Source organism: Sminthopsis crassicaudata, chromosome 1 (assembly GCF_048593235.1).
Source record: "Sminthopsis crassicaudata isolate SCR6 chromosome 1, ASM4859323v1, whole genome shotgun sequence".
NCBI lineage: Eukaryota > Metazoa > Chordata > Mammalia > Dasyuromorphia > Dasyuridae > Sminthopsis > Sminthopsis crassicaudata.
Window position 1 is genome coordinate 47,543,742 of NC_133617.1, and position 27,795 is coordinate 47,571,536.

Genomic DNA, 27,795 nt, shown 5'->3' on the forward strand with positions numbered 1-27,795 from the left:
AAAGTTGATTCAAAGATGCAACTTCAATAGATACTGTTAATTAACAAATAAAATTTCATAATTTTCATAAATGATGGTCAAATATTTCAGATGAAAATCACTCTGTAGTATAAGCAAATTTGTAAGTCCTTTCCATTTCAAATGGGAGTGGTCCTACTTTCTTAAAAGCTATTATTTTAGCATTTCACATAATTTGCTGTCAGCAAAGTTGATAGGATTTTATTACCTTCTGTGAATAAAAAGTCCTAAAAATTTCACAGGCAAGGACAACTTAAAAGACCTTTGCAGCTCCCTCCTTCATCCCCTCCTCCCCAGGGCAAGTTAATATTACCATCCATTTCAAAACAAAATGTTTTGTTTCTATTGAATTAAATCTTTATGTCATTTTCTTTCTTAAGTTCCTTTTTCATTGATTATTCCCTATAAAAATGGTTTCTTAAGAGTACCATGGCCTGTGAATATATGCGTATATATGTGTGTATATGTTTGAAAAATCTGGATTGGATGGACCTGATAATGAGGAGCAGTCTTGGCTTGTAAGTCTTGCCCTCCAGAACCAATAATCCATTTTTTTAAGGCTCCAGTTCTTCAGGCCTGGTTTTTAGCATCTGTAGCTGACAATAATTAAAGATCCCATATTTATTTGGTCAAATTTGCTTCTCACAATTAGCTAAGTATCAAGGCCAGTCATTTGCTTTGGACATTTTCGGTTGAACATGCAGTTTTATCTTACCTCAGATTTTAAGAGTTTGCGTAAGTGGGATTCAATATGAGGTTTATCCTGTCCCTATCCCAATACTGATACTGGTATCACCTTGCCTTGTAGCAACTAAAGTTGGGCAAAAACACATCTCTATCTCCACAAATAGTCAGTTCTTTTTCTTAATGTACAAAAAATAATCAGCTTTGGGTTTTGGACCTTTATCCTTCCTGAATTTGAGGAGTTTAATTCTCTAACCACTTCATGGCTGACTTAATTGCTGGGAGAGTTCACTCTAGGCTATGATCAGCCAAAAGTCTGAGTGGCAGATGCGCAGTCAGAGTAGACTTACTCAGGGATAATTATGATAGCAAGTGACCCATCTTGGCTGCTCATCAGATTATTAAAAGGAAAAATTCTTACTTAAGCTGCATACTCTAATAGGGAAAATTCAGGAAATAAGACAAAAGGAATTTATTGCAGCACATCAAGGTGGCAGTGTTGTGTGTGGCCTGGACCTGAATTCAAGCTTCTTCTTAGTGAAATATCAAATAAGATTGTCAGGCATGAGAGCCATGGAAAGTTGAGAAGTTTTAAACATGTTTGGAAGACCCTGTGGTGAGAAAAGGCTATTTCGGGAAGTTTCAAATGCTTCCCTCATCCCCCATCCTTTCAGTCTGTTCTCCAAGGGTTAGATTTAGCAGCTAAGTCCAAGGACAATGGTTTAGGGAGAAACACTGTTCAATAGAAACATCAATAAATTCACCATAAAATCCTCAGCAGAGATATTCCATTCTTCCCCTGCTCTAGTAGAGAGGGTACAGAGAGGCAAACAGACACAATGAGCCAGAAGTGAAAGACCCCAGACTACACGTATTGTTCTGTGAACATGCTCAATAAGAATTTGAGACATTTCCCAAAGTGATTTAGCCTTCAGGCATTCAGGAGACCAGTTATCCAGGGATCCTCAATTGAGCTGGACTAGGTTATGACACAGGGACAGCCTCAGTAGCAAGCTGGCCAGTTCCTTGAACTTTCCGGGACCGAATATTTGTAACACCATTGGACTGGAGTCCTCTATCGCTTTGTTGTCTCGTTGTCAACTGTTCATCATCACTCATGTCCGACTCATCTATGTCACTCCTCACATCTTTCTTCACCTGAGAACCATGGGGGAAATCAATCAATAAGCATCTATTAAATCCCTACCGTACACTAATTACTGTGCAAAGCAAGGGAAAAACCAAGACAGCATCTTGCCCTTAAGGAACTTTCATTCTATTGGGAGAAATAAAATTATATGTAGATATATGCAAAGTAAGACAAAGAAATTTTGGGGTGGGTGGCAATAGAAATTGGGGTAGGGAGGAAATCAGGAATTACTTAATTTAGGCAATACTTATTTGAATATTAGAGGAAATAAGGGATTCTAAGTAATTGTGAGGGGGAGATTACATTTCAGGCATGGGGAAGCTGACTTTCTGCAAGGCAGAAATGAGACATGAAGTATCCTGGATGAAGTCTAGCCAAACTAGACTTCTGGCTAGACTCAAAATTGAATGAAGAAATGAGAGCAATATGAGGCTTGGAAAGAAGGCTGGGGCTGAGTAATACAAGATTTTAAATGATTTAATTTAAATTTTAAATAAATTTTAAATTAGATAGTCTCTATACTTTCTTTTGGTGGCAATAGGGAGCTATTGGGATGGCCACTGTTACCTTGTCATCAATCCTTTGTATCACTGGTCCTTGTATTTACTTTGGGACCATTAGAATCCTGAAACCTCCTTTCCCTGATTTCCAGCTTTGAAATATACATCAACATTCCATTGCTTCTGAACCCAGTGCTCCAGGAAAGGACATGTTGATCATGACTTCATTTATAATCCCAATGATTTTCCAAATGAGTTAATTTTTGCAAAGTGCTTAGCAAACCTTAAATTACTACATGAATGCTAGCTATTAATTGTTAAACCAAAACAAAACTCTGGCCACCAGTATCTTCTCTGTATTGTCTCCTCTTTCTTAAGAGTACAATTTCAATTTTTTATTAGTTAGGTCTGGATATTAGTACAATGTTAAGGCTTTTAATAAGTCTTTTCATTCAATCATTGAGTAGAAGAGTTTGTTTTTTTACTTAATGAGTGAATGTATCCCCCCATCTAGGTCCTGGTAGTTATCAACAACCAGAGTATCCTCTTTCCTTCTTCCCTCAATGAGTTCAGTGTCTACCTTACAGTGATTCTCATCCCCATCTGGGATGACTTAGGTGCTTACTGGAGCTAGGATGCTAGGCCTGAATTTCCATGCTCTATTTCTACTTGCAGTACTCCTCCTCTTTTCCCATCTTTTCCTTTGCTGTTGGCCATGGGTTGAATATAGGAAGGGTTGGCCACGATGAGGTTTGTACCTACCCGGCCATCTGAGAAAAGATTGAAGACCATTTTGAGGATGAGGGAAGTCCAGAAGACATTTAGACCCAGTACGACCAACAGGAGGGTCTGGCAAAAATAGTATGCCAAGTTTTGCATACCATTGGTTTCAAAAAAAGAGAAGACAAAGTAGATGACTCTGTAAGAGAGAAGAATCACAATGTGGGAAGAGAGGAGGCAAGCTGCTAGAGCTTAGACCCTAGCAGAAATAACTTTGTTATTCCCCCAAAATGGAAAAGGCAGAGTAAAGCTTCTGATATGGGGGCAGAGCCTTCTTAAAGGACTCCAAACCCTCATGATCTACATCCCATCCTTCTCAAATGTACAAGAATTTGTCAGGTAGGAGACTCATTCCTCTTTCTAGTAGGCAGCTTTTGGCACAGAAGGTCCCCAATATTTGGATCCCTTCCCTCCTCCATGTCTTCCTCCCACTCCACCTCTTAGGACCAGGCTCACCTGACTGGAAAGTAAAAGAGTCTAGTAATGATGAACAGCAGGGCGAAGATGACAAACACAACCTCTTGAGCTACTGTTCGTTTTGCATAATTTAGCATCTTACCAGCCTGGAAGGAAACAACAGAGAGAATTTTGGTAACACACAAACTTAGAATTTGGAAGGGGTCTCAAAGGGTATCCTGTGTAACTTGTTCAAGAGTCTCCCTAGATAACTAATCAATTCACCTGAAGACATACTTTCCTGAGGAACTCATATTTCATAGACCAGTGAGCTTTGTATATTAGGAAATTTTTTCTTATATGTATCTTAAAGATAACCTGAGGACCATTGACCATTGAGAAAGAATTGTACTCCATCCTTTTAATTTTGGGTAGACAGAGCTAGTCACAGGATAATACATATGGAAGAGTTTTGATATTTTCCTCCCCTCATCCAACCTCCCCAAATCTTAATTACAGAGAAAGAGTGGAAGAAGTCTTAAAATATAGTTGCACCATCCATCCCCACAAGAAGGTTAAGCAGGAAGGTTGATGACTGCACTGCTAAATGCAGGACTGTTGCTTGACAATTATTTTGGCTTTTTTTCCTGAGGGACATAGACTATTCTAGAATGATATAGAATGATATAGAACTTCTTATTAGTCCTTATGACTGTGGTGTTGACTGTCCCCAGAAAATGAGGAAGACAGGCTTGGAATGAAACTTTGTTCCTTGAAGTGGGTCATGAGAATTGTGGAAACATCTGTGCTCACTTTCTTTTGGGATCCTTCACTATTACACTCTTTGCTAAGGTTTTTGCTCCTTTGGACTTTCAGCAAGGTGGGGAAGGGATTTCTCTACTCTCCATCCCTCTGTGGCAAGACCATGGCCCAGTGATCCTGAGAAATAGTTATTTCCAGCTTTGGTGGTCACCATATGGGTAGAGTGTTCCAGAGCTCTGATTTCACACATCAGCTTACCAGAAAGAGATGAGTTTCCCAAAGATAGTCATTCCTATTATAATTTTGTAGGAGACCAAAAATCATCCATGTCCTGATTTGTTAGGAGATCTGGATCTTGACAATGAAAGCCTAAGGTTAATGCGGAAAAACCTATCTATGCCTTTCAAGAGTAGTGATGCCGTGGCCTTGTAACAACTTGCTTCTAGGGCCCAGATGGAGTAGCAACCAAGGCCAAGGGCACAGCTTCCATTTGTGGCACTATTTATGCATTTCTTAATCATTTAATATGTATAAAACCATCCTATGCTTTTTTAAAATTAGGTTTCTATCCTTTTCTGTGTCATTGATGAAGTTTTTGAGTTTTGTGCCTTTAACCTTATAAACTCTGTTTTTTATTGGGAGATTTTGAATGGCACTGTGTTTCTTGAGAATGCTTTTGTGACATCATAGTAAAATGACTACATTTGCATACCTGGGAGTCTTTTCCATCAGATATTGCCTGTGGTGGAGGAAATAAATTGCTGCTCTATACCTAATACTTATTTTGCATAATGAGAATTTTATTTTTAGATGGGATCCAGTTAATGTGCTTTCTCTCTTATTTGGGGGAGACCTTAGAGGTGAATCAGAGCTAACTTTTGTTTTTAGAGATTTCCCTGGATATTTGCTCTCTGGTAGGGACAGAGTTGGAGCAGCTGGATGGTGCAGTAGATAGAGTACAGGATTGTAGAGGGCCACAGACAGTGGGGAAACTCTGCGTAAAGTACAAGACCCTTCAGCCCAGAGGGAACCTGCTGACAATGTCTGGTTCGGCTCCCATCTCCCTTAAGGGCTCTCAGCCTTCCTGAGCAGTCAGAGGGAGGTGACAACCTGTGTTGTGATCGAAGCAGAGTGATATCAGGTAGAAGAGTGATAACAGATGGCAAACTATGTACAATAGCAAGTTGTTTATGTGGTCCCACGAGAACAGTATACTTGGCACATGCCCAGTGTTGTTTCTGTTATATTATAAAAAAGGGGAAATCCTTGGAATAAATGGACTCCATTTTTCTACTATCCTCAGGAGTCCCACCTCATCACTTCTCCACTAGAAAGCAGGATATTTTCATCACCTCAGCGAGGGGACTCTAGAAAGCAATGGTATGTTTTGTTACCCCAACTTGGGGGCTCTAGAAAGCAGTACACCACACAGGACCTAGAGTCAGGAAGATCCGAGTTCAAATCCAGCCTCAGATACTTACTAGCTATATGAACTTAGGCAAGTCACTTATTGTCTATTTATTTCAGTTCTTCTGTAAAATATCTACACACTAGAGAAAGAAAAGGCAAAGTACTCCAGTATCTTTGACAAGAAAACTCCATGGGAAAAGTCTGTGGGGTCACACTACTGAACAATAGTGATGAAGGGCTAGAGTCAGGGAGAGAAAAGGTCACTCCTCTCTCTTTTGGGCCATGCTCCCTCTCCCCAGAAATGGAGTCAGGTCCATCAGAGCTCCAAGTGCCTGCTTCTGTTAAGGCCTCTTGGGTCACCAAGCGTAATGGAATACACTAATGGAGGGGGAAGTTAGGGACTTTTCTGGAGCTGTGGCCCCTGAATCTATGAGGCTTCCAGGAACTCAGGCTGACCCAGCTACGCTCCTCTATGGTGGGCTCACTCACCTCCAGTAAGATATCCGTCACATCGTGGAGGAGCAGCACCATGGCACCAGAGACAACCAGGTTGGCACTATAGGATACTGACATTAAAGAGATAGCGGCAAAATGGTGGATGACTTGTTCCTTGAAGTCCTGGGAAGAGGAAGGGATTGGGTAGGAGATGGACCTAGTGGGAGGAGCTCCAAAGAAAGCGCCTTGGTCATTGGCTTGAACAGAATGTAATTGGCTCCTTATTCAATGTGCCTCAGATCTACCAAGCTCAGGAGGACCAGGGCTGCCCTTCCTGCTTCTGTGGGACAAGGTCCCCTTAGAACTCTGCTTGGTCCCATGAACTGGCTTTCAGGACCAGGACCAAGTATGACATTTTTCTCAGGGACAGACAGACTCTTATTCCTATTAGTCTTCTTGCTTACGTGGGAATGATGCCCCTTGTTTGACTGTTGCCCCCAGTTCTAAACCCCACAGGAATCCTTAATCATGGACTTCGCTAGAGTCACAAGCAAGTCAGCATGCTCCTGACCACACCATTTGATTTAAACATATCACAGAAATCAGCCAATAAGAAAGCAGCACCCCCAGCAAACACTTCCCTCCTTTAAAGAGAGCCCTCAGGGTGCATTATCCCAATAAATTCCTTTGCTGCTTCACCCCAAACCGGGGCTTCCTCCAGACTCACCTTTCTTTTTACATCAAAGGAAAGAGTGAGCAGCAAGGAGAAGTAGAAACCGAGTTCCATGACATACCACCAGTATAAGGCAGGTTCTAGAGGCTGAAGGTAAAAGAGTTATTGGTCACTGGTGTTACCCATGGATAGACACAGGGTTCAATAGGAAAATAACTGTCTAGGAATTCTATACCATGGGACCAAACACCCTGCCTTGTCCCATTCTCCAGCCATGCTAGGCTATGGCCTATGGTATTAAGACCCTTTGGACAGAGCCTTCATAAGTCAGTATTTGCTCAGCAATCAAATAAACAAGAATATTAAATCTATTTATTATGTGCCAGGCTCTGGGCAAGGCTCTAGGGATACAATGATAAAAACAAAACAGTTCCCGCCCTCAAGAAGCTTTTCAATTAAAGGAAACAACATATACACATATACATACAGTCATAGTGTACACAAACATGCCTATATATGTACATATGTATATATATATATATACACACAAAGTAGATAAAAGGAAAATCTGGGGGAAAGAAATGAGCAGCTGGCAATCAAGGAAAGCTTCACAAAGAAAGTGGCATTTGGACTGAGTATTGAAGAACTATATTGACTCCAGGATGTGGAAGGGAGGAGGGAGTGCATTCAAAGCACAGGGGATAAGCACTAACATGGGAGAGGGAGAATCATGTATGGAAAGAGTAAGTAGTCGAGTTTATCTATATCACAAGTACATATGAGAAGGAGGAACATACAATAAGGCTGGAAAGGTAGGTGCAGATGAGGTTATTGGCTTTAAATTCCAAACACATAAATTCATTTTTGACCTTTGAAGTTTAAGAGAAACAATGGACTTTATTAGATTAGGACATGATGCAGTCAGACAAATCTGTCTGGCAATAGCATGTAGTATGGACTGGATTGGGGAGAGATTTAAAATAGGGAGGTCAATGAGGAGGCTAATGCAATAATCTAGATGAGAAGTGAAGAGAGCTTTGTGAATGGAGAGAAGGGGATGGGGATGTGAGAGTTGTTGGGGAGGTAGAAACAAGATGTAAGATCTGATTGGATACAGAAAATGATGATCACATGAAATTGCAAAGCCCACTTGGAAGGATAGGGCTGCTTTCAACAGAGTAGGAAAGTATGGAAGGCAGATTGGTCTTGAGGGAAAGATAATGAATTATGTTTTTGGACATATTAAGTCTGAGGTGCCTGCAGGTCATTGAGCAAGAAAAGTCCAAGAAATATGTGATTAAAGATCAAGAAAGAGAGACTAGGGCTAAATATAGAGATCTAGGAGTCATGACCATAGAGGTGACAATTAAACCGAGGACCTCGATGAAGTACACTAATACAATAATAGTCAACAACAATAATAATAACTGACATTTATATATTAGTTTAAGGTTTGCAAAGCACTCTATATAACATCCCTGAGTGGTAGAAGCTATGATTATCTCCATTTCTCCAGATAGAAACAGGACTAAGAATCCCAAGCTCCCAAGCTAGGAAGTATTTGAGACAGGATTTGAACTCAAGTCTTCCTGACTCCCAAGTCTATCATATTATAGATTGTATCATCTAGCCAGTAAAAGAGAAAATATAGAGAAAGAAGAGAAGGACCACAAAGAGCTTTAGGGATAATGGATGTGATATGGATTATAAGTCAAGAAAGAAAACTGAGATGGAAGAATAAGACAGGTAGCAGAAAAAAGAAGGCAGTGTGGTAACTCAGTGGATAAAATATTGAAATTGAAATTAGGAAGCCCCAAGTACAAATTCTGCCTCAACCCTTTCAAAATTTTGAAGTTGCTTGAATGTTATTATTATTATTATTATTAAGAAGTCAATGTCACAAAAACCCAGGGAGGAAAAAGTATCCAGGAAGAGATGATGATTACCAATAACAAAAGTTTCAATTAAGAAAGATTCACTTAAAAAAAAAGACTATTATAGTTGTCAATTTATGGGCCATTGCTTACTTTGGACAAAACAGTGAATCTGAGTGAGGAGATCAGATGCCAGATTGCAAAGGAATGGAGAGAATTTCAAGTAGATTGAGGGGGAGTAAGGTCTAGGGACAGTTTCTCAATAAAGAAATAAACTTGAATATGTTTGTAGGGAGTAAGAAAACCAGTAGGAAGAGAGAGATTATAGATTAGAGATGAACTAGGTGACAGTCTGTTGAAGACAAAAAAAGAGATGAAATCGAGGGAACCCATGGTGGGGTTGGCACTACCATTTCTTTATTAAAAATGTATATAGAGGAGAGAATGGGGAATGAAATGAAGGAGTTTTGAGATATGGACTAGGAAAGACGAGGAAGCTCATGGTGATTGGCTTTTCAGTAAACTGTGAGACAAAATACTCCTTTAAATTAGGGTACGTAGAGAAAGCAATATAGGAAATTTAAGGAGAGAAGAAAATAATCAAGAAAATGCTCAAGATTATCAGTTGCAAGAAAGAGATTGCAGTGAGGATATAATTACATAACATAACAACAAATCTCATTTTTTTTTTTTCTGAAAAAGGTTAGCAAACTTTAAAGTTAGAGAAATTCTTCAGACACAGTTGACCTAGAAGTTAGATAAGCATTTGATGAAATCTCTCAGGCCATTCTTGTATAAAAGATAAAATATGTTAAATTCTAAATGGTATTTAGGTAGATTTAAAAATGACTGAATGGTCAGAACTTAAGAGTTATCTCAGTAATAGTTTCATATTGACTTGGAAGGAGGCCTCTTGTGAGATGTCCTAGGATAAATGTTTAATATAAAATTTAAAAAAAATCAATGAGTTGGAGAAAGTTCCAGATACCAGATTATCAAAATTAAGAGAGAGCCAACTTGATAACAGTTAGATCCAGAAAAATCTTGACAATCTAGGATGTCTAGATAAATTAATAAGTTGAAATTTATTAAATATATACATAAGAGGCAGGGCCCAAGATGCTTGAGAAAAGATAGGAACTTGCTTTAGCATTCCCAAATTCTCCCCCAAAACAACTTTAAGTCAAGTCTAAAAATAAATTCTGAAGAAGCAGAACCCACAAAAGGACAGGGTGAAACAATTTTCTAGCCCAAAATAACTTAAAGGGACTGCATGAAAGACTGTCTCATTTAGACATAAGAGGAGCATAGTCCAGCAGAGATATTATCTGAACAAACCAGTGGGAAGCCCCTAAAACCCAGAACAAATTACCAACCAAAACTCTGTGGCCCCAACACAGTAGACCAGTAGCAAAATAGGCCAATTGTAAGGCTTCCAGCCCCGAAGTGCAGCAGGTGAATGGCCAGGCCTAATGGCTCCTGTATGAATTGTCAGGCCTAGAGGCCCTAGTACAGCAGGCAAATTGCCAGCCTAGGGATGCCTAGTCCAGCAGCTCAGCAGCTTTGCTTCTGGACCCCAGCATAAGAAACTTGGACAGTACCTTATATCTGATGAACAGAGCTCAGACTGGAAAAATGAATAAAAAGCAAATAAGCAAAAAAGACCCTTGACCATAAAAAGCTACTATGGTAACATAGAAAATCAAAGCACAAAAACCCAATGAAGAACATAAGTCTTTATTTTACTTATTTATTTTTTTGCTGAGGCAATTGGGGTTAAGTGACTTATTCAGGATCACATAGCTAGGAAGTGTTAAATGTCGGAGGCCAGATTTGAACTCAGGTGCTCTATCCATTCGACCATCTAGCTACCTCCCAAAACACAACTCTTTAAAAAGCAGTATGAACAAAATAGAAAAGGAAGTACAAAAGGCAACTGAAGAAATTAATTTCTTAAAACTTAGAATTGGATAAATGGAATCTAATGACTTTATAGGACATCAAGAAATAATTTAAAAAATCAAAAGAATGAAAACTGTGAAATATCTCATTGGAAAAACAACTGACCTGGAAAATAGATCCAGGAAAGATACATTAAGAATTATTGGATAATCTGAAAAACAGGATTTTAAAAAAAGAGCTTGGATAATATCTTTTAAGAAAGTATCAAGGAAAATTGCTCTAGTATCCTAGAACTAGGGAGTGAAATAATAATTGAAAGAATCCATTGATCACCTACTGAAAAAGATCCCCAAATGAAAACTACCAGGAGAGTTATAGCCATATTTCTCAAATCAAGGAGAAAATAATGTAGCCAGTAGCCAGAAAAAAAAAAAAACCAAAAAAACAAAAACAAAAAACAATTCAAGTATCATGAAAGATTACATAGGATCTAGCAGCTTCCACATTAAAAGATCACAGGGCCCTTAACATGATATTCTGGAAGGGAAAGGAGATTGGATTACAATCAAGTAAAACTAAACATAATCCATCAGGGGAAAAAAGATCAACATTCAGGGAAATAGAGAATTTTAAACATTACTGATAAAAAGACAACATGTAAACAAAAAACTTGATTTCAAATGTAAGACTCAAGAGAAACATAAAAAGGTAAACAAAAAGGAGAAAACATTCTAGTCAATAAATAATTCAATAAAGTTAAACTGTACATCCCTACATGAAAAGATGATACTTGCAACCCAGAACTATTTGGGTAGGTAGGAGTATAAATAGAGGGTGTGAGTAAAAGTTGACTTTGATGGGATAATATAAATAATTAAGGAATAAGAAAGAGAATTGCATTGGGAGAAGAGGGAAAGGAGAGGTAGAATGATATAAATTATCTCACAGGAAGAGGTCCAAAAGCTCTAACACTGTAAAGGAAAAGAGGGAAGGGATGTGAACATTGCTTGAACCTTATTTTCATTGTATTTGATTTCAACAGGGAATAACATATACACTCAAGTATAGAAATCTCTCTTATCTTTTATGGAAGTTGAAGGGAGAGGGACAACAAAAGTGAGGAATTGATGAAAAAGAGGGCAGATTCAGAGAGGCAGTGGTCAGAAGCAAGACATTATTGAGGAAAGAGAATGAAAGGAGAGAAAGGCAGAGGAATATAAATAGGGGGAAATAGAATGGAGGAAAATTCACAGTTGGTAATCATAACTGTGAATGTGAAAAGAATGAACTCCATTTACAAAATGGAAATCAATAGCAGAGTGAATTAAAAATCAACATTCTACAATATGATATAAGAAAGAGAAATACACAGAATAAGAGGAAAAGGCTGGAGTGGAATTTATTATGCTTTAGCTGAAGTAAAAAAAAAAAAAAGCAGGAGTAGCAATCATGATCTCAGACAAATATAGCAAGAATAGATCTAATTAACAGAAATAAGGAAGGAAACTACATCTTGCTAAAGGATGCCATAGAAAATGAGATAATATCAATACTAAATATAGAAGCAGCAAAGCAATATAGAGGTAGATCACTAGCCCTGGAGTCAGCAAGACCCATGTTCAAATCTGGCCATACACATTTACTAGCTGTGTGACCCTGGGCAACCATGATTGCTTCGAAGAAAACCACCCTAAAAATATATTTGCCAAATAAAATAGCATTCAATTTTAAAATGGAGTTAAATGAGTTACAGGAGGAAAAAGTAAAAGTATACTAGAGAGGAATCTTAACTCTTCGCTCCTAGATAATTCTAAACATAAACAAGCAAGATATTAAGTAAGTGAATAGAATTTCTAAAGAGTTAGCTATAATAGATCTCTGGAGAAAATTGAATGGGGAAAGCAAGAACTATACTTTTTCCTTCAATAGTACATGGCACCTATGCAAAAATCGATAATATATTAGGGCACAAAAACTTCACAACCAACTGCAGAAAGGCAGAAATATTAAATGACTTTTTTTCCAAATAATGTAATGAAATTATATTTCATAAAGCCCTATGGAAAGATAGATTAAAATTTGATTGGAAACCAAATAATCTAATCCTAAAGAATGAGTAAATCACACAAAGAAGAAATCATAGCAACAATAAATAATTTCCCTAAAGAGAATGACAACAATGAAATAACATACCAAAATTTATGGGAAGCAGTACTTAGGTAAAAGTTATATTTCTAAACTCTTATATTAATTAAATAGAGAAAGAATTAGGTATGTAATAAAAAAAAACTAAAAAAAATGAATTATAATCTTCAATTAAACAACAAATTGGAAACCCTGAAAATCAAAGGAAAGATTACTAAAATCAAAATAAAACCATAATAAATAATAAACCAATAATAAATAAAACTAGGAGGTGGTTTTGTATAAAAACAAATAAAGTAGACAAATCATTGGTTAATTTGATTAAAAAGGAGGAAAACCAAATTATCAGGATCAAAAATTAAAAGAATTAATTTACTACCAGTGAAGAAGAAATTAAAAAATTAGGTAAGAATAATTTTATCAAATTGAATGCCAGTAATTTTACAACCCAAATATGGTGCTAGTACCTAAACCAGGAAGATCTAAGGCACATTACTCTAATGAATATTGATGTAAAAATTTTAAATAAAATATCATAAAGTATGACCAGATGAGATTTATATCAGGCATGCAGGTTTAATATTAGGAAAACTACCAGCATAATTTACTATAATCACAATAATAAAACCAATAGAAAGCACATGAATATTTCAATAGGTGCAGCAAAAACTTCTGAAAAAAAATACAACACTCATTCCTATTAAGAACAGTGGTTAGCATAAGAATAAATGGAACTTTCCTTAAAATGATAAGTAATAGAATCATCAGTAAGCATAATTTATAATGGGAATAAGATAGCAGCCTTCCCAATAAGATTGGGGAGGAAGCAAGGATATCCACTTTCATCACTTTTTAAAATATTGTACTAGGAAGGTTAGCTGTAGCAATAAGAGAAGAAAAAAATTGAGAGTTAGAATAGGCAACAAGGAAACAAAACCATCATTTGTAGATGATATGTTGGCATATTTAGAAAATTCTAGAGAATCTACTAAAAGACTACTTGAAATAATTATTAACTTTAGCAGATTTTGAGGATATAAAAGAAACTCACATAAATCATCATAATTTCTATATAATACCAACAAAGTCCAATAGCAAAAGATAGAAATTCCATTTAAAAAAAATTCCATTGTAGACAATGTAAAATACTTGGGAAACTCCCTACTAAGACAAAGCCAAGAACTATAGGAACACAATTACAAAACACTTCACACAAATAAAGTCAGATCTGAACAATTGGAAAAATAACAATTGCTCATGAGTGGAGTGAATCAATGTAATAGAAATGACAATTCTATCTAAGCTAATTTACTTATGCAGTGCCATACCAATTGAATGGTCAAAATTTATTTTATAAAACTAGAAAAAAAAATTACAATTAAATTCATTGGGAAGAACAAGAAGTCAAGCGTATCCAAGGAATCAATGAAAAGAAATAGGAAGAAAGTGGTGCCATACCAGATGTCAAGCTTTATTATAAAGTGGTAATTACTAAAACTATCTGGTACTGGCTAAGAAACAGAGTGTCAGATCAGTGGAAGAGATTAGTTACACCAGATGTAGTAGTAAATGACTATAAAATCTAGCATTTCATAAATTCAAGGACTCTAGTTTTGGGGACATAAACTCACTGTTCAGCAAAAAGTTCTGGGAAAACTGGAAAGCAGTTTGGCAGAAACTAGGTAGAGAGCAACATCTTAAACCATATACTAAGAAAAGATCTAATGGGGTATATGATTTAAACATAAAGGGCAATATCATAAGCAAATCAGCAGAGCAAGGAATAGTTTACCTGTCAGGTAACTGGAGAAGGGAAGAATTTATGACCAAGTAAGAGATGTAAAATGAATAATTTAAATTATATAAATTAAAAAAGGTTTTGCATAAACAAAAACAATGAACCCAGATTAGAATGTTTCCCAGAAAGCTGGGAAACAGTTTTATAGCAAGTATCTCTATACTTCTCAAATATATATAAAATATTCAAATTTATAAGAATATAAGTCATTCCCCAATTGATAAATGGTGAAAGGATATGAATAGAAAGCTTTCAGATGAAGAAATCAAAGCTATCTATAGTCATATAAAATGCTCTAAATTATTACTGATTAGAGAAATGCAAAGTAAAACAACTCTGAGATAATACCTCACACCTATCAGATTGGCTAATATTACAGAAAAGAAAATCATAAATATTGGAGGAGATAATGGGAAAATTGGGACACTTAAAGAGTTGTGAACTGAGTCAACCGTTTTGGAGAGCTATTTGGAATTATACCCAAAGGGTTATAAAATTATGCATATCATTTGATCCAGCAATACCACTACTAGATTTGTATTCCTATAATAAAAAGGGAAAAGGAGATATGTATATAAAAATATTTATAACAGTTCTTTTTGTAGTAGCAAAGAATTGGAAATTGAAGGAATTCCCATCAACTAGGGAATGCCTATATAAATTGTGGTTTATAACTGTAAGGGAATATTAGTGTACTATAATAAATGATGAAGAGGCAGATATTAAAAAAATAGAATGAACTGATGCAAGTGAAATGAACAGAACTGGGAGAACATTACATAATAACAGTAATACTGTATGATGATCAACTATGAATGACTTAGCTCTTCTCAACAATATAATGATCCATGACAGTTTCAAAGGACTCATGATGAAAAATGCTATCCACTTCCAGAAAAAAGACCTGATGGAACTTGAATATAAATTGAGCTATTATTTTTCACTTTCTGTATTTTTTTCATGTCTTTTCCCCCTTTGGGCATGCTTTTTTTTTTTTTTTTACATGTCTAATGCAATAGTACGCTTTACATATTTGAACATATATAAAATATATCAAATTGCTTACTATTTCATGAAGGAGAAGGTAAGAGAAAAAAAAGAAACATTGGAGCTCAAAATTTAAAAAAAGAATGTTAAAAATTCTTTACATATAATTGGGGAAAATAAAATATTTTAAAAGGATAAATATAACATCTTAAGTGCTAAAGCATAAAATTAAAAAATCAATTTCACAAACACAATATAGGGTAGTGGTTGTTAGCAATCAGTCTGAAAAAATCTTTATTTTTAGTGAACTGTGAGCTCAACATAAGTCAGCAATGTAATGAAGCAATCAAAACAATTAATTCAATATTAATATAAATTATGAAAGGAATAATATTAAACACTATGTTCTTTTGTACATCATGGATCAATTTGTTGAAGAAGAAAGGAGAGGAAGAAGTCAAAGGAATCTGTAGAGGTGTTAGCCCTAGTGAGAAAAGTAATCTTTTCAATAGAAACATATAGAAGAGAAAAAGAGGAATATTGTTTAGGGATTTTGAGATATGGGCAAAGGAAAAAAAGGGAGATCATGGCAAATAGTCTCATTTCTCAATAAAGTACAAGGCAAGGTCTTCAAATGAATCAGAATATGTGTCAGGTTGGTGTGGACAGTTTAATATTAGAAGAAAAGAATTTGAACAAATTTTTTTAGAGAATGCCAAAGATAATCAATTGTGGGATGGGAAGGAATTATGGTAAGTCTGATTTGGCTTGTATTGAGTTCTGGATGCCATATATTTTTTAAAATTTTTATTTTATTTTATAGTTATAACATTTTTTGACAGTACATATGCATGGGTAATTTTTTACAACATTATCCCTTGCACTTACTTCTATTCAGATTTTTTCCCTTCCTCCCCCAACCCCCTCCCCCAGATGGATGCCATATTTTCTTTGAAAAACTGGAGAAGGTAGAGTAATCAGATAGTTATGGGCCTTGGAGTCACACTGATTATGATTATGATTTATTAAAATAATTGAAAATAGCTTGGAGAAAATAAAATAAATTGAAGACATGATTAATATCTGTAAATCATGTGGAGGATACCTCTAGAAATGCAAACTAATATAAGGGAGGGCAGCAACAGAATATTGGGTTTAGGTTTGATCAAACTTTTTAAAGAGAGTTGTCCTAAAGTAGACTTGACTGCTTTAGAAAGTATGGGAGAGTTTGTCCTTCTTGGAGAACTTAAGGAGGAGGTGATCTGAACATTTTTTGAGTAATTATAAAGGAAAGTTTTATTCATTTATGAGTCTTTCTGGTCCTTTCCAATGTTGAGATTCTGTGATTCAGAAAGTAGGGGTTTGGAATAAGGATAGAGAAAGAAAGAAGTGCAGCAAATACATTCATTTCTATATGGGGCACAATGGATGAGGTATTGGATCTGGAGCCAGGAAGACCTCAGTTCAAATCCAGCCTTAGACAAGTACTAGCTGGTAATGATAATAATACATACTAGTATGACCTTAGACAAGTAATTTGCCCTGTTTGTGACATGTTCTTTAATTGTAAAATGAAGATAATCATAGCACTTCCCTCACAGAATTGTGAGAATCAAATGAGATAATTTTTATAAAATGCTTTGCAAACCTTAAAGTGCTTTATATATTCTAGCCACCACCACCATCATCCTCATCCTCATCCTCATCATTCCCATGGCTTCTTTCAGTGGACAAATCTGGTACCAGCCTTGTCCGGGGACTGCTCACCTGTTTAGGGTATCCAATCAAGAGTGATATTGGCTGGCTAATCCAGTTTTTCTGAAAGAAACAATGAACATGTTTTGAGGATCACTAGTTTCCACAGGTTTCCTCCCTAAAGCTGTGAGCCTTCTAGAAAACTCTAATCACTCATCAGGAATGACTGCATTTCTACCTTATATCACTTTATTCTTATCCTTACCTTCTTTTTCTCCATCCTCTCCAGGTTTAAAAAAGGCAGAATCAAACTTATGAGGTATAACCCCTGACTAGATGAAAGGCTTGATCCTTTATTCCTTTTTACATCTCTTCAGATCATTAGCATCTGGTTCTTCTGTTAGCTCTGAAATAGTTAGGGGGTATGAGCTGGGTACTGGGTTAGAGATGCCTGTCAAACTAGGAAGCTTCCAAATGTTGGAGCATTTAACAAGTCTTTTCTATCTCAAAATAAAACACTGAAAGGTTTTAGCAGTGTAATATGGCAGCCCAAAGAGCTGAGTATACATTGCCATAAGAGGGAGTATAGCTTCCAGAAATAGAGATTAGTCTTACTATATTCTGGCTTCATCAGACCTTATTTGAAGGATTGGGTACAGTTCTCTATCCCAATGTTTAAGAAGGATATGGATAAGCACGAGGGCAACCAGTAATAAGAAATAGATGAATTTGTCCAGAATATAGAGTCTATACTGGGGTTTATATGTGATAAACTTCAATAGATAAATTAAAATCAAATCATGAAGGATTTTACAGGTCAAAAGAATAATTTGTATTTTATTTTAGAAGCAATAGAGAATTATTTAACTTTTTTGAGGAGGAAAATTACACAGTCAGACAGGAGCTTTAGGAATGTCTGTGTGGAACATGCACTGTTAGAAGGGAGACGATGTAAGCCAATTAGAAGGCTATTGTAACAGTGGAGAGCTGAGGTAATGAGGGTCTGATTTAGGGTTGTCATTATGGGAATGGTGAGAAGGAGATGGTTTCAAAAGATGTTACAGAAATAGTATCAATAAGACTTGGCAACTGATTGCATGGGAAAGATTTTGAATTCATGTCATAATAGGATCTACTAAAGAAACTGGGCCTATTTAGCTTGGAGAAGGATCAAAGGGAATATGATGACTCTCTCCAAGTCAGTTGTCATGAAGAGGAGGAATTCACTTTGTTCTGCTTGTTCCCCAGAGTCCAAACCAGGAGAAATGGGAGGAAGTTACAAAAATGTCATTTCCTGATCTTAGGAAAAACTTCTTCACAATGACATGTCTCAAAGAGGAATGGTCTACTCTCTGGGTCTTCCTCTGACATGGAGGTCTTTAAGCCAAAGTGGGGTGATGGCCATTTGTCATATATGCTATAGATTGGTCGAGATGATTGCTGACATGCCTTCTAATCCTCAATTTTGTGATCCTGAAATTTTGTGCTCTGGTCCTTTTTCCTTTCCTCCCCCACTAAGACTGGCCTTCCTCCCTCTGAAACCTTCATTTCTATAATATTTCCATTTCAGTTCTTATCTTACTCATCCTGGCTCTTGGTTGGACCTACCAGTCTAGCTACATAAGTCTTAGAGAGTCTGTGACCTTGCTTTTCCTATCCCCAACACAACAGGAGCTGCATTGTGGGGTGATATAAAAGGATGAAGGATGTGATTTAGTTTTGATAGGTGGAAAGTTGGATTTGGAGCAAAATAGGGATTAGTGATAATGAAATAGATAGGAAAGGAAGGGAACATGATGAGAGAGAAAGAGAGTGAAGAGTAAGATAAAGAGAGTAAAGTGTCTGGGAGAGCCTAAGAAAGTAGTAAATGGAAGAGTAGAATCAAGAAGAGAAAAATCAAAGGAATGGTAGTGTAAAGAATTAGGGGATAGAGAAGAGATAAAAAGGACAAAGGATAGGGAGAAGAGATGAAGAGAATGAGAGATACAAAAGAAAAAGTCAAAAAGGGTAATGGGAGAGGGATGATGAGTACTGAGAATGGGAAGAGACATGAAGGATGGGGAAAGCAAGAAGGACAAAGTCAATAGTGTGGAAACAGAGAACAAAGAAGACAGGGAGAGAGAAGATTAGGGGAAAGAAGGGATTGGAGGAATATGGAAGCGAATAAATGGGCAGAAAAAGAAAGGACAAAGTCTATGGGAATGGAGAAGATGAATAGTCAAAGGAAGAGAATAGTTATATAGTAGGGATGGGACAGAACATACTCACTTTGCAGAAGACAAAAAAGCCTCCAGAGAAAGAACAGCAGTAAAATAAAAATCTCCAGCTGAAAATACAGAACAGAGATAGAAATGAATGGATGAGGTCATTTGGCTGGGAGGGGGAAGGAATGAGTGGAGAGATGAACAAATGGGGCCTTTGGTTTCCAAGCCAGTCCTGGTTCCAAGGCCCACTGACCCAAGTCTAGGTATCCTGGAGTCAGTCTTCCACCAGGTCCCCCCAGCTCACCAGGTTTCTGAGAATTTTTTGCTCAATAATGGTCGCTCTTGATTTCTGCGAAGTCGAAACCAGCGTTCTGTTTGCCTCGTAGAGAGGCTGCACTGGCTGGCCAGCTGACTCAGCTCATCCTGGGGACAGCAGGAGAAAATTAAGGGTGAGGACTTTAGCTTTAGGTGATTGTCCTCTTCCCTAAGCTCACATAGTCTTCCTAATAGGAAGTGCCCACCCTGTTTCTCAGTAGCTTGGAGACTTCCAAGAACATGGCAGGAGGCATGTCCTCGATCAGTCTCTAGGGTTAAGGTCCAAGGAGCTGTCTCCTTCCAAAGAATTCCTTTCTTCCCTCCTCCTTGGCTGGGACACAATTCCTCCCAGAAAAACATTTCCCAAGTCACATCCTGACCCCTTTCATGGCTGCATGGTCCTTTGGGAAAAAGAAGGCCCAACTGAGGGAGAATTTCTGAAACCAACTTGCCGGCGCTATGGTAATATGAAAACTAACCATTCCTTGTCTTCAGTGAGCTTATATTCTTTTAGGGGGAGACATGATGTGTACAAACAAAATAAAAATAGATGTAAAAAAATTCAAAGTAATTTCAGGAGAATATTAATGATTGAGAAAAATTAGGGAAAGTTTCTTGAAAGAGGTAGAAGCCCTGAAGGGAATTCACAATGAAGAAATGAGAGCATTCTTGCAGAGGAAGGAGAGCATTCCAAACATGGGAGGTAGATTTATATAATGGCTTGGAGGTGGGGGATGGAATCTGGTTAGAACAGAGGGTATGGGGATGAAGGTGTGCAATAAGTCTGGAAAGGTAGACTGGAGTCCAATTGTAAAGGGCTTTACAGATCCAAAAGAACTATTTGTACTTAACTTGGAGGCAATAAAGAGCCATTCAAAAAGGTAAAGAGATAAAGTCAGACATGAGCTTTAGAAATGGCTGGTTGTTGGTTGTGAGGATCATGGATTGTAGAGAGAAAGACAGTGGGCCAATGGAAATTTGGAGGTCATTGCAATAGTGGGAGTTGTGGGCAGAGGTGCTGAGGACTTAAATTAAAATGGCTGTCTGTGGAAGGAATGAAGAGAAAGGGATGGTTTCAAGACATGGAATGGAAATCAAATCAATGAAACTTGGCAACTGATTAAATATTAGAAATGATTCATAAGGAAAAAAAACTATGTCTATAGAATGGTAAAGCTGGGAATGATCTTAGAGTCCATCCTCCTTTTTTTTTTCCAGATGAGAAAACTAAGATTCCCAAAAAATGTCAAGTGACTTGACTAAGTTTACAAAACAAGTCATGGCAGAGGTGAGATTAGAACCCAGTTTAGTGAATTTTTAATCTCTCTGAGGTTAGAGATTGGTAGAACACTATTGCTCAGAGTAAGCATCAGACTCTCTAAGGGAAAGAGGAACACAGAAGGCAGGTGTCTGAGTGAGCCCCTGCCACACAGCACCTTCCATTTTCCCATTTCTTATTCAGGGACTACTGAACATCAGATACTGCCCTGTTGAAAGCTTTGGAGACTTAAAACTTCCAGAATCCTTAATGGAATCTAAACTTGCTCACCTTTGTGGGACGCTTACTGTGGGTCTGGAAAAATGACTCCAGGATGGGGTTAGGAGTAGCCTTGGTCCTGATGGGGTCACGTATACCCATGACTCTACTCAAGGGCAACCCTATGAACCTGTGAGAGGAGACAGGAGGAGCTGAGTACATAGAAAATTTTCAATTATGGGAACTCTCTTGCCCTCCACATAAATACCACAACTAACTTGACATAATTCAAGGGAGATGAAGAATGGGAGTTGCTTGTATGAAGGGACAAGGGTACATGTGGGTCACATATTAGATGCTTAGTTTAGTGGAAAGGAGCATCATATATTTTCCTTATGGAAAGACTTTTAGGCTATCAAGAAAGCGGATCAGTTGAATTATCCAAGATGCTGAGCTACAGTAAAAAAGCAAACATTCTCCTCACCCTGAAATTCATTAAGTACTTGGTAAGCACCTATTGTATACCAAGCCCAGTGCCCAGAGCTAGGAGAAGATATAGAATTTAAGATACCATCTTTACCTTTACTAAGTATATGGTCTGATAGGAGAATAAGGCACCCATATAGGTGTCTGTATATAGGGCTTTTATCAAAGATATTTGATGGAAGGATTTTTTTCTTAGTAAAGGTTTTCTAAAAATGAAAGGTATCAACAAAATTTTATTTATTTATTATCAAAGTGTCTAAGGAGAAACCCTCCACAGCTGACTTACCTCTCTGAGATATATCTAATGACTAATAAAACAAATGTTGTGGGAATGACTGCCAGCAGGTCTTTGGGATGAGGGTATTTGATGTCATCTGAATCTTCCAAGTCAGCCCATGTGTACCCAGAGGGCAACCAGTATTCATCCTTCCAAAATGATTCATACAGGGTGACCAGCATTCTGAAGGTAAGACATCAAAAGTCTCAAGAGGGATTGGCAGGGCAAACTGACTAATAGAGTCAGTGCATTCAGATCATCAATTTTAGAAACAGAGAATGTCATAAATATAAGAGTCCTTAAGGAAGTCTAACCATTTCATCTTACAAATAGAGAAATTGAGGTAAAAATATGGAAGGAGACTTACCCAATGTCACATGATGAATCAATGACAGATTCCCTGTCCAGGGCTATTTCTACAGCATTTGCCACTCAGATGTCCTGGAAATTGGGTGGTGGGGGATGGGCACAGAACACATTGGCCTGAAGGTTCTTACCTAACATGCTGGCTTCTGCCTAGAACTTCCTTGGCATGAGACACAGGTAGTCCAGATTGCCACATGGGACCTGCTTTGAATACCTTAATTCAGACCTATGCTGTTTCTGATGTGACCATTAAACTATGAAGGTTGCAGAGGTTGGGGACAGTAGCTTCCCAAAGAGGGAAAACAGATCCTAGAACCAAAGAACTTAGAACCTAGAATGCTAAAGGTGGAATGTCAGAGCTAAGAAAATCCTTAGAACCGAAAAACAAAATGTAGAATAAGGGTCACCATTCATTCAGGCAAGAAGAGTGACCTCCCTTTTACTGAGAGTATTCAGGGAGAGGCTGGGTGATTACTCTGTAGGCAAAAATGTAAGAGTATCCTAGCTTCAGGTACTAGACCCTATCCCAGGGACCATTCACCATTGTTACCTCAAGCTTCCTTTATAGCTTCCCTTCCCCCTTGCCTCATCTTTGCCAGTGACCTCTCTGTAGTATGCCAGTGAACAGTGCTTGGGACATAGGCCCTGTGACCTCATTCCCTGAGTTTAGGAAGACCTCAAAAGTGCCTTCTTCCTGAATGTCCTCCTGCCTCCAAATGACAATGACTGATGAGTTCAAGGAAGGTTTTCAATCACATTTTTAGCCTTTCCTTACTTGGAATTGGTATCCATATCTATACATCTTGTCCCTTCTCTAACCTGGTCCAAAAGCATCACCCAAAATAGAATATAAATTCCTTTTTGGGACAAGTGATGTTTTTGCCCATTTATTTTGTCCATACCCCTAACTCCTAGCATAGTACCTGATTTCTCAGTCTTATTGACATATGCAAACATATGGCCTTTGCTCATAATCAATAAGGTCTTGTTTAGTGTTTTGTCTTTTACCTCTGAAGCTCAGAGAAGAGTCTAACTGAGTATTTCTGCCCTAGAGAAACTTATAATCAGGTGATCTTGAAGGGGATGCTTCTGGGGCCTGCCTAATGTTGGGGAAGAAGTTTGGTGTAAGGATGGGGTTGATTGGAGGTGAGGAGGTAAGACTGGAAATTTTAATGGGAAATAAATCAGGGGCAACATCAAGAAGTGATGAAATGTTTGGGCCCCCTGGGACTTCTTCGTTCTTCACCTTCTCTTCCTCTGAGGCAAAGCTTAATTAGGGCTCTACCTACCCTGGGGATGGAGTCGGTGGAGGGCTAGACTCTCAGGAGAGGTGAAACTTGATGGACTGGGTTAGGCTGTTGGAGGTGAGCCAGGTATAGTGGATAGAACTGATTCCAAAGCCTAGGAACCTATCAAAATGTACGTAACATGCTGGTTTCTGTTTGGGTGACTCTGGGTAAATCACTTAATCTTTTCTTGCTCTAGGCAGCTAGATTAGATAAAGCACTAATCTGTATCAGAGGCAGGAATTTCCTCACTTGGGAGGTCCCAGTGCTAATGAAATCAGAGGTCTAGTTCCTCTCCCTATGTTTATTCTGTATGTATTTATTTTTGTACATATTATTTCCTTGATATAATGGAAACACTGGATAGGAGAGTCTGCTCTATTTTATATTGAGGCTATTCCTAAAATTTTGTTAATCTAGGAAATTCCTTCTGCCAATACAGATCAAATTTAGCAATTTAAAAGACTTACTGAGTTGCCTAGGACAGAGAGGACAGATGACTTTACTCACACAAACCATCAAACAAGCTATAAATGCTTGATGAATAACTGATTATTTCAAACTGATTTCCAGAAATGGTTGGGGGCAATTCTCAGCTTCATCAACATTGTATGAATATCCCCTTCCACAATCCTTTCATAGTTGATTATTCCCATATTTTATCATCTCTGCTACTTTAAAAGATGTGAGAAATAACCTCAGAATCAAAACGATTTGCATTCCTCTTATTGTTAGTGATTTGGAGCATATGATTGTTAGTAGGTAAAAAAATAGATCTGTCTCCTTTCTCCAAGTTCTTTTTCTATCTTTCATTTTTTCCTCTTTTTATCATATTATATATATATATATATATATATATACATATATATATATATGTATACACACACACACACACACACACACACACACATATATATATATATATATATATATATATATATATATATATATATATATATATATATATTGATTCAACCAGAAGTCACATTGTCCCATCCCTCAAGATCTTATCTAATTAGCTTCAGTCCAAACTTTGCCTCCTGACCTTCAAAGACCTCCTCCTTCCCACTATCCCTGACCCCTCTAGGCTCCGTGCAAGATTCCTGGATTTACAGCCGGAGGACCTGGCTTCACTTTGATTATTAGCTATATAACTTTAGACAGATAATTTCACTTCTCTGCACCTTGGCCTCTGCCTCTGTAAAAGGGGGTTTTAATGGGATGGCCTCTAAGGCCCCTCCTAGCTTTCAGTTTTATGGCCTAGGATAGCCCACTTTTCTTCTCCTCCAAGAAGTCCTACCTGATTCTCTTTGCCTCACTCTGCACCTCTGAGGCACTGGAGATAGTATGAAAATGGATAGGCTGGAGTGGCCATGGAATAGCAACAAGGATGGGATGGGCCTGAAATTGATGCCATATAATGATTCACTGAAGCAAAGGGAGAAGTTTAGTTTGGAGGAGATGTGAAGGGACAAGGAGAGGAAGGGATGGGGTGAAAGGATAGCAGAAAGACCTGGGTTCAGATTCTGCCTTAGCCATTAGCTGTGCTATGCTGGATAACCTCATTTCATCTCTCTGTGACTCAGTTTCTTCTTCTACAAGACAGGAGATAATAATTACTGTGCTGATTTTGTAGAGTAGTTGTTGACCTAGTACACTGAAAATCTTAAAAGAAGTCCTATTATATTCACTGTTCTCTATGGCCTCAGCTTGTCTTTGGCTACTGCTTTATCCTGATTTCTTCCAAGTTCTTATTTGGGCAGCCATACCTCTATAGGAGGATCAGATTAATAGGCAGGGGAAAGAGGGAAGAAAACAAACACTAATTAAGCACCTGTTATATACCCCCAGTGCTAAGTGTTTTACAAATAATTCAGTTGATCTCATCAGACAGGTTCTTTCACAATGAATCCTAATAATCTAACTTGGGCAAGAGCCCTACTTCATGAAACATAAAAATCTTGCTTTTAAGGAATATGCTGTAATATTTAATTCCAATAATAATAATGTTTTAAGATTTGCAAAGTGCTTTACAAATATTTTAGTTGATTCTCACAACCCTGGAAAAGTAGGTATTATTACCCTCCCCCCTTTAAAGATGAGGAAACTGAGGCATTGGGAAGTAAATTGACTTGCTCAACTTCCAGCATCTAATATAGTGTGTAAGGCTATCCTTAAACTCAGGTTTTCCTGAATCTAGCCCCATTGTTCTCTCCAGTTCATCACCTAAGTGCCTCAATTTATTTATTAAATCAATAAGCATTTATTAACCAGTTTTCACATTTTCTTGTGATCATGAATATGTCTGTTCCCTTCTCTAGGTTTGACACAATGGTGTATTTATGATAAAGGCTATCTGAAATTGTTCTCTGTATGATAGTGGGGTGTGTGTATCAGAGAGGGGGGAAGAAGGGAGAGAATGAAAAAAGAGACTGGGAGAGAAAAACAAAGAAAGAGACAGACAGAGATGGAGAGACACAAAGAGAGACAAAGAGACAAACAGATAGAGAGATACACAGAGACAATCACACTGAAAGACAGAGATAGAGAGACAGAGACACAGACAAAGAGAGAGACACAGAGAAAAAGAGAAAAAGAGAGACAGGGGCACACAGAGAAATACAGAGGGACAGAGACACAGAAACACAGAGAGATACAGAGGGAGAGAGAGACACAGAAACAGAGATAAAAAGACAGAGAGAGACAGATAGAGAGAGATGAAGAAACACAGAGAGAGACAGAGGGACACACACAGAGACAGAGAGATACAGAAAGACAGAGATAGAAAGAGAAAGAGATAGAGAAAAGATAGAGAGACAGAGGCAGAGAGAGACAGAAATAGACAAAGAGACAAAAGACAGAGGGACAGAGGAACAGAGACACAAAGAAACAAAGAGAGACAGATAGTGAGAGAGACAGAGATGGAGAGACAGACAGAAAGAAAGACAGAGAGACAAAGAGAGAAAGAAAAACAGAGAGAGACAGAGGCATACACAGAGGCAGAGAGATAAAGAGTGGTATTGGTGACTGACAATATTAGGTCAGAGAGGAGAGTAAATAGGGCACCTTGTCAGGCATTGTGCTAAGCACTGGGGATACAAAGAAAGACAAAGGACAGTCCCCGATCTCAGGGAGCTCCCAGTGTAATGGGGAAAAAACAACATACAAACAATTATTTATGAGGTACAGACAGAATAAATTGGAGATTATCTCAGAGGGAAGGCACTAGAATTAAGGAGAACAGAGAAAGGTTCCTTGCAGAAAGTGGGAGTTTAGTTCCTTAAAGGAAGGCAGGGAAGCCAGGAGCTAGAATTGAGAGAAGGAATTCCAGGTAAGGGGGGCAGAGTGAAAAATGTCTGGAGCTGGAATGTGGAATGTCTTATTTTAAGAAGAACAAGGACAGTCTCCAAATGACATGAAAGAAAACTGGAAAGGTAGATTAGGGGAGGTTTTAAAAGGGTTTAAAAGGTAGACAGACGATTTTATATTTGATCCTACAAGAGAAAGGGAGCCAGTGAAATTTATTGAATAGGGTGAAGGAGGAGTGTGTGACATGACCAGGTCTGGGCTTTAGAAAGATCAGGTGGATGGCAGGAGGGAGGACAAGTAGAGAGAAACTTGAGGCAAGATCAACCAGAAGCCATGAAATAATCTAGGCATGATGTGCTGGTGTATTGCCAGATCAGAGAAGAGAAGGGGCAGAGTCCAGTGGTAAAAAGGACAGCATTTGATGAGTATTTGGATATTAGGTGGGAGAGAGAGCGAGGAGGTTAGGATGACACCCAAGTAGCTGAGAGGCTGGTGGTCTCCTCAACAGTGGAAGAGGGGGTGGTTTGGGGAGAAAGATGATGAGTTTGGTTTTGCGTACATTAGCAGAAAAGTTTTCTTGGGTGGATGGGAGTGTATCACTGACGGAACTGACCTTAAAGGCTCTACCTTGTCCCTCCCCTTTTGTATGACTATCCTGGGTAAGAAAGGTCTGGGCAAAGGGGCAGGAGGGATTGAGAAGGGAGGGGATGCATGCAGGAGGAACTACTTACCTGCAGTACTGATGGGCAGATGTTTGCACAGAGGCTTCTTGAGGCTGGCTTGGTTCTGCTGCTGCAGGGTTTTTGGGGATCTGATCAAGGTAGGTGTTGCAAGCTAACCTCCCTGCTCTTTCAGCAGCAAGCCCA

At 37.9% G+C, this 27,795-nt stretch overlaps 1 protein-coding gene across 1 annotated transcript; it reads right to left on the minus strand.

The window, feature by feature from the left end:
• Positions 1-1,566: 1,566 nt before the first annotated feature.
• LOC141551851 (ceramide synthase 4-like) lies at positions 1,567-27,795 on the minus strand. The gene is made up of 11 exons (XM_074283990.1): positions 27,661-27,795; positions 21,978-22,151; positions 21,278-21,395; positions 19,718-19,836; positions 19,478-19,535; positions 17,282-17,332; positions 6,863-6,955; positions 6,190-6,318; positions 3,589-3,695; positions 3,115-3,271; positions 1,567-1,860 (listed from the first exon to the last, which is right to left on the minus strand). The coding sequence occupies exons 2-11, from the start codon at positions 22,148-22,150 to the stop codon at positions 1,687-1,689; spliced, it is 1,179 nt and encodes a 392-aa protein (XP_074140091.1). The 5' UTR covers position 22,151; positions 27,661-27,795; the 3' UTR covers positions 1,567-1,686.

Excerpts from the sequence above, each read along its gene's own strand:
- LOC141551851 (XM_074283990.1), bottom strand. The coding sequence starts at position 22,150 with ATGCTGGTCACCCTGTATGAATCATTTTGGAAGGATGAATACTGGTTG. Across the intron at positions 19,837-21,277 it reads ACAGTAAGCGTCCCACAAAG|GATGAGCTGAGTCAGCTGGC; the intron begins GTGAGCAAGTTT and ends TGCTGTCCCCAG. Across the intron at positions 3,272-3,588 it reads CTCTTTTACTTTCCAGTCAG|AGTCATCTACTTTGTCTTCT; the intron begins GTGAGCCTGGTC and ends TCTCTCTTACAG.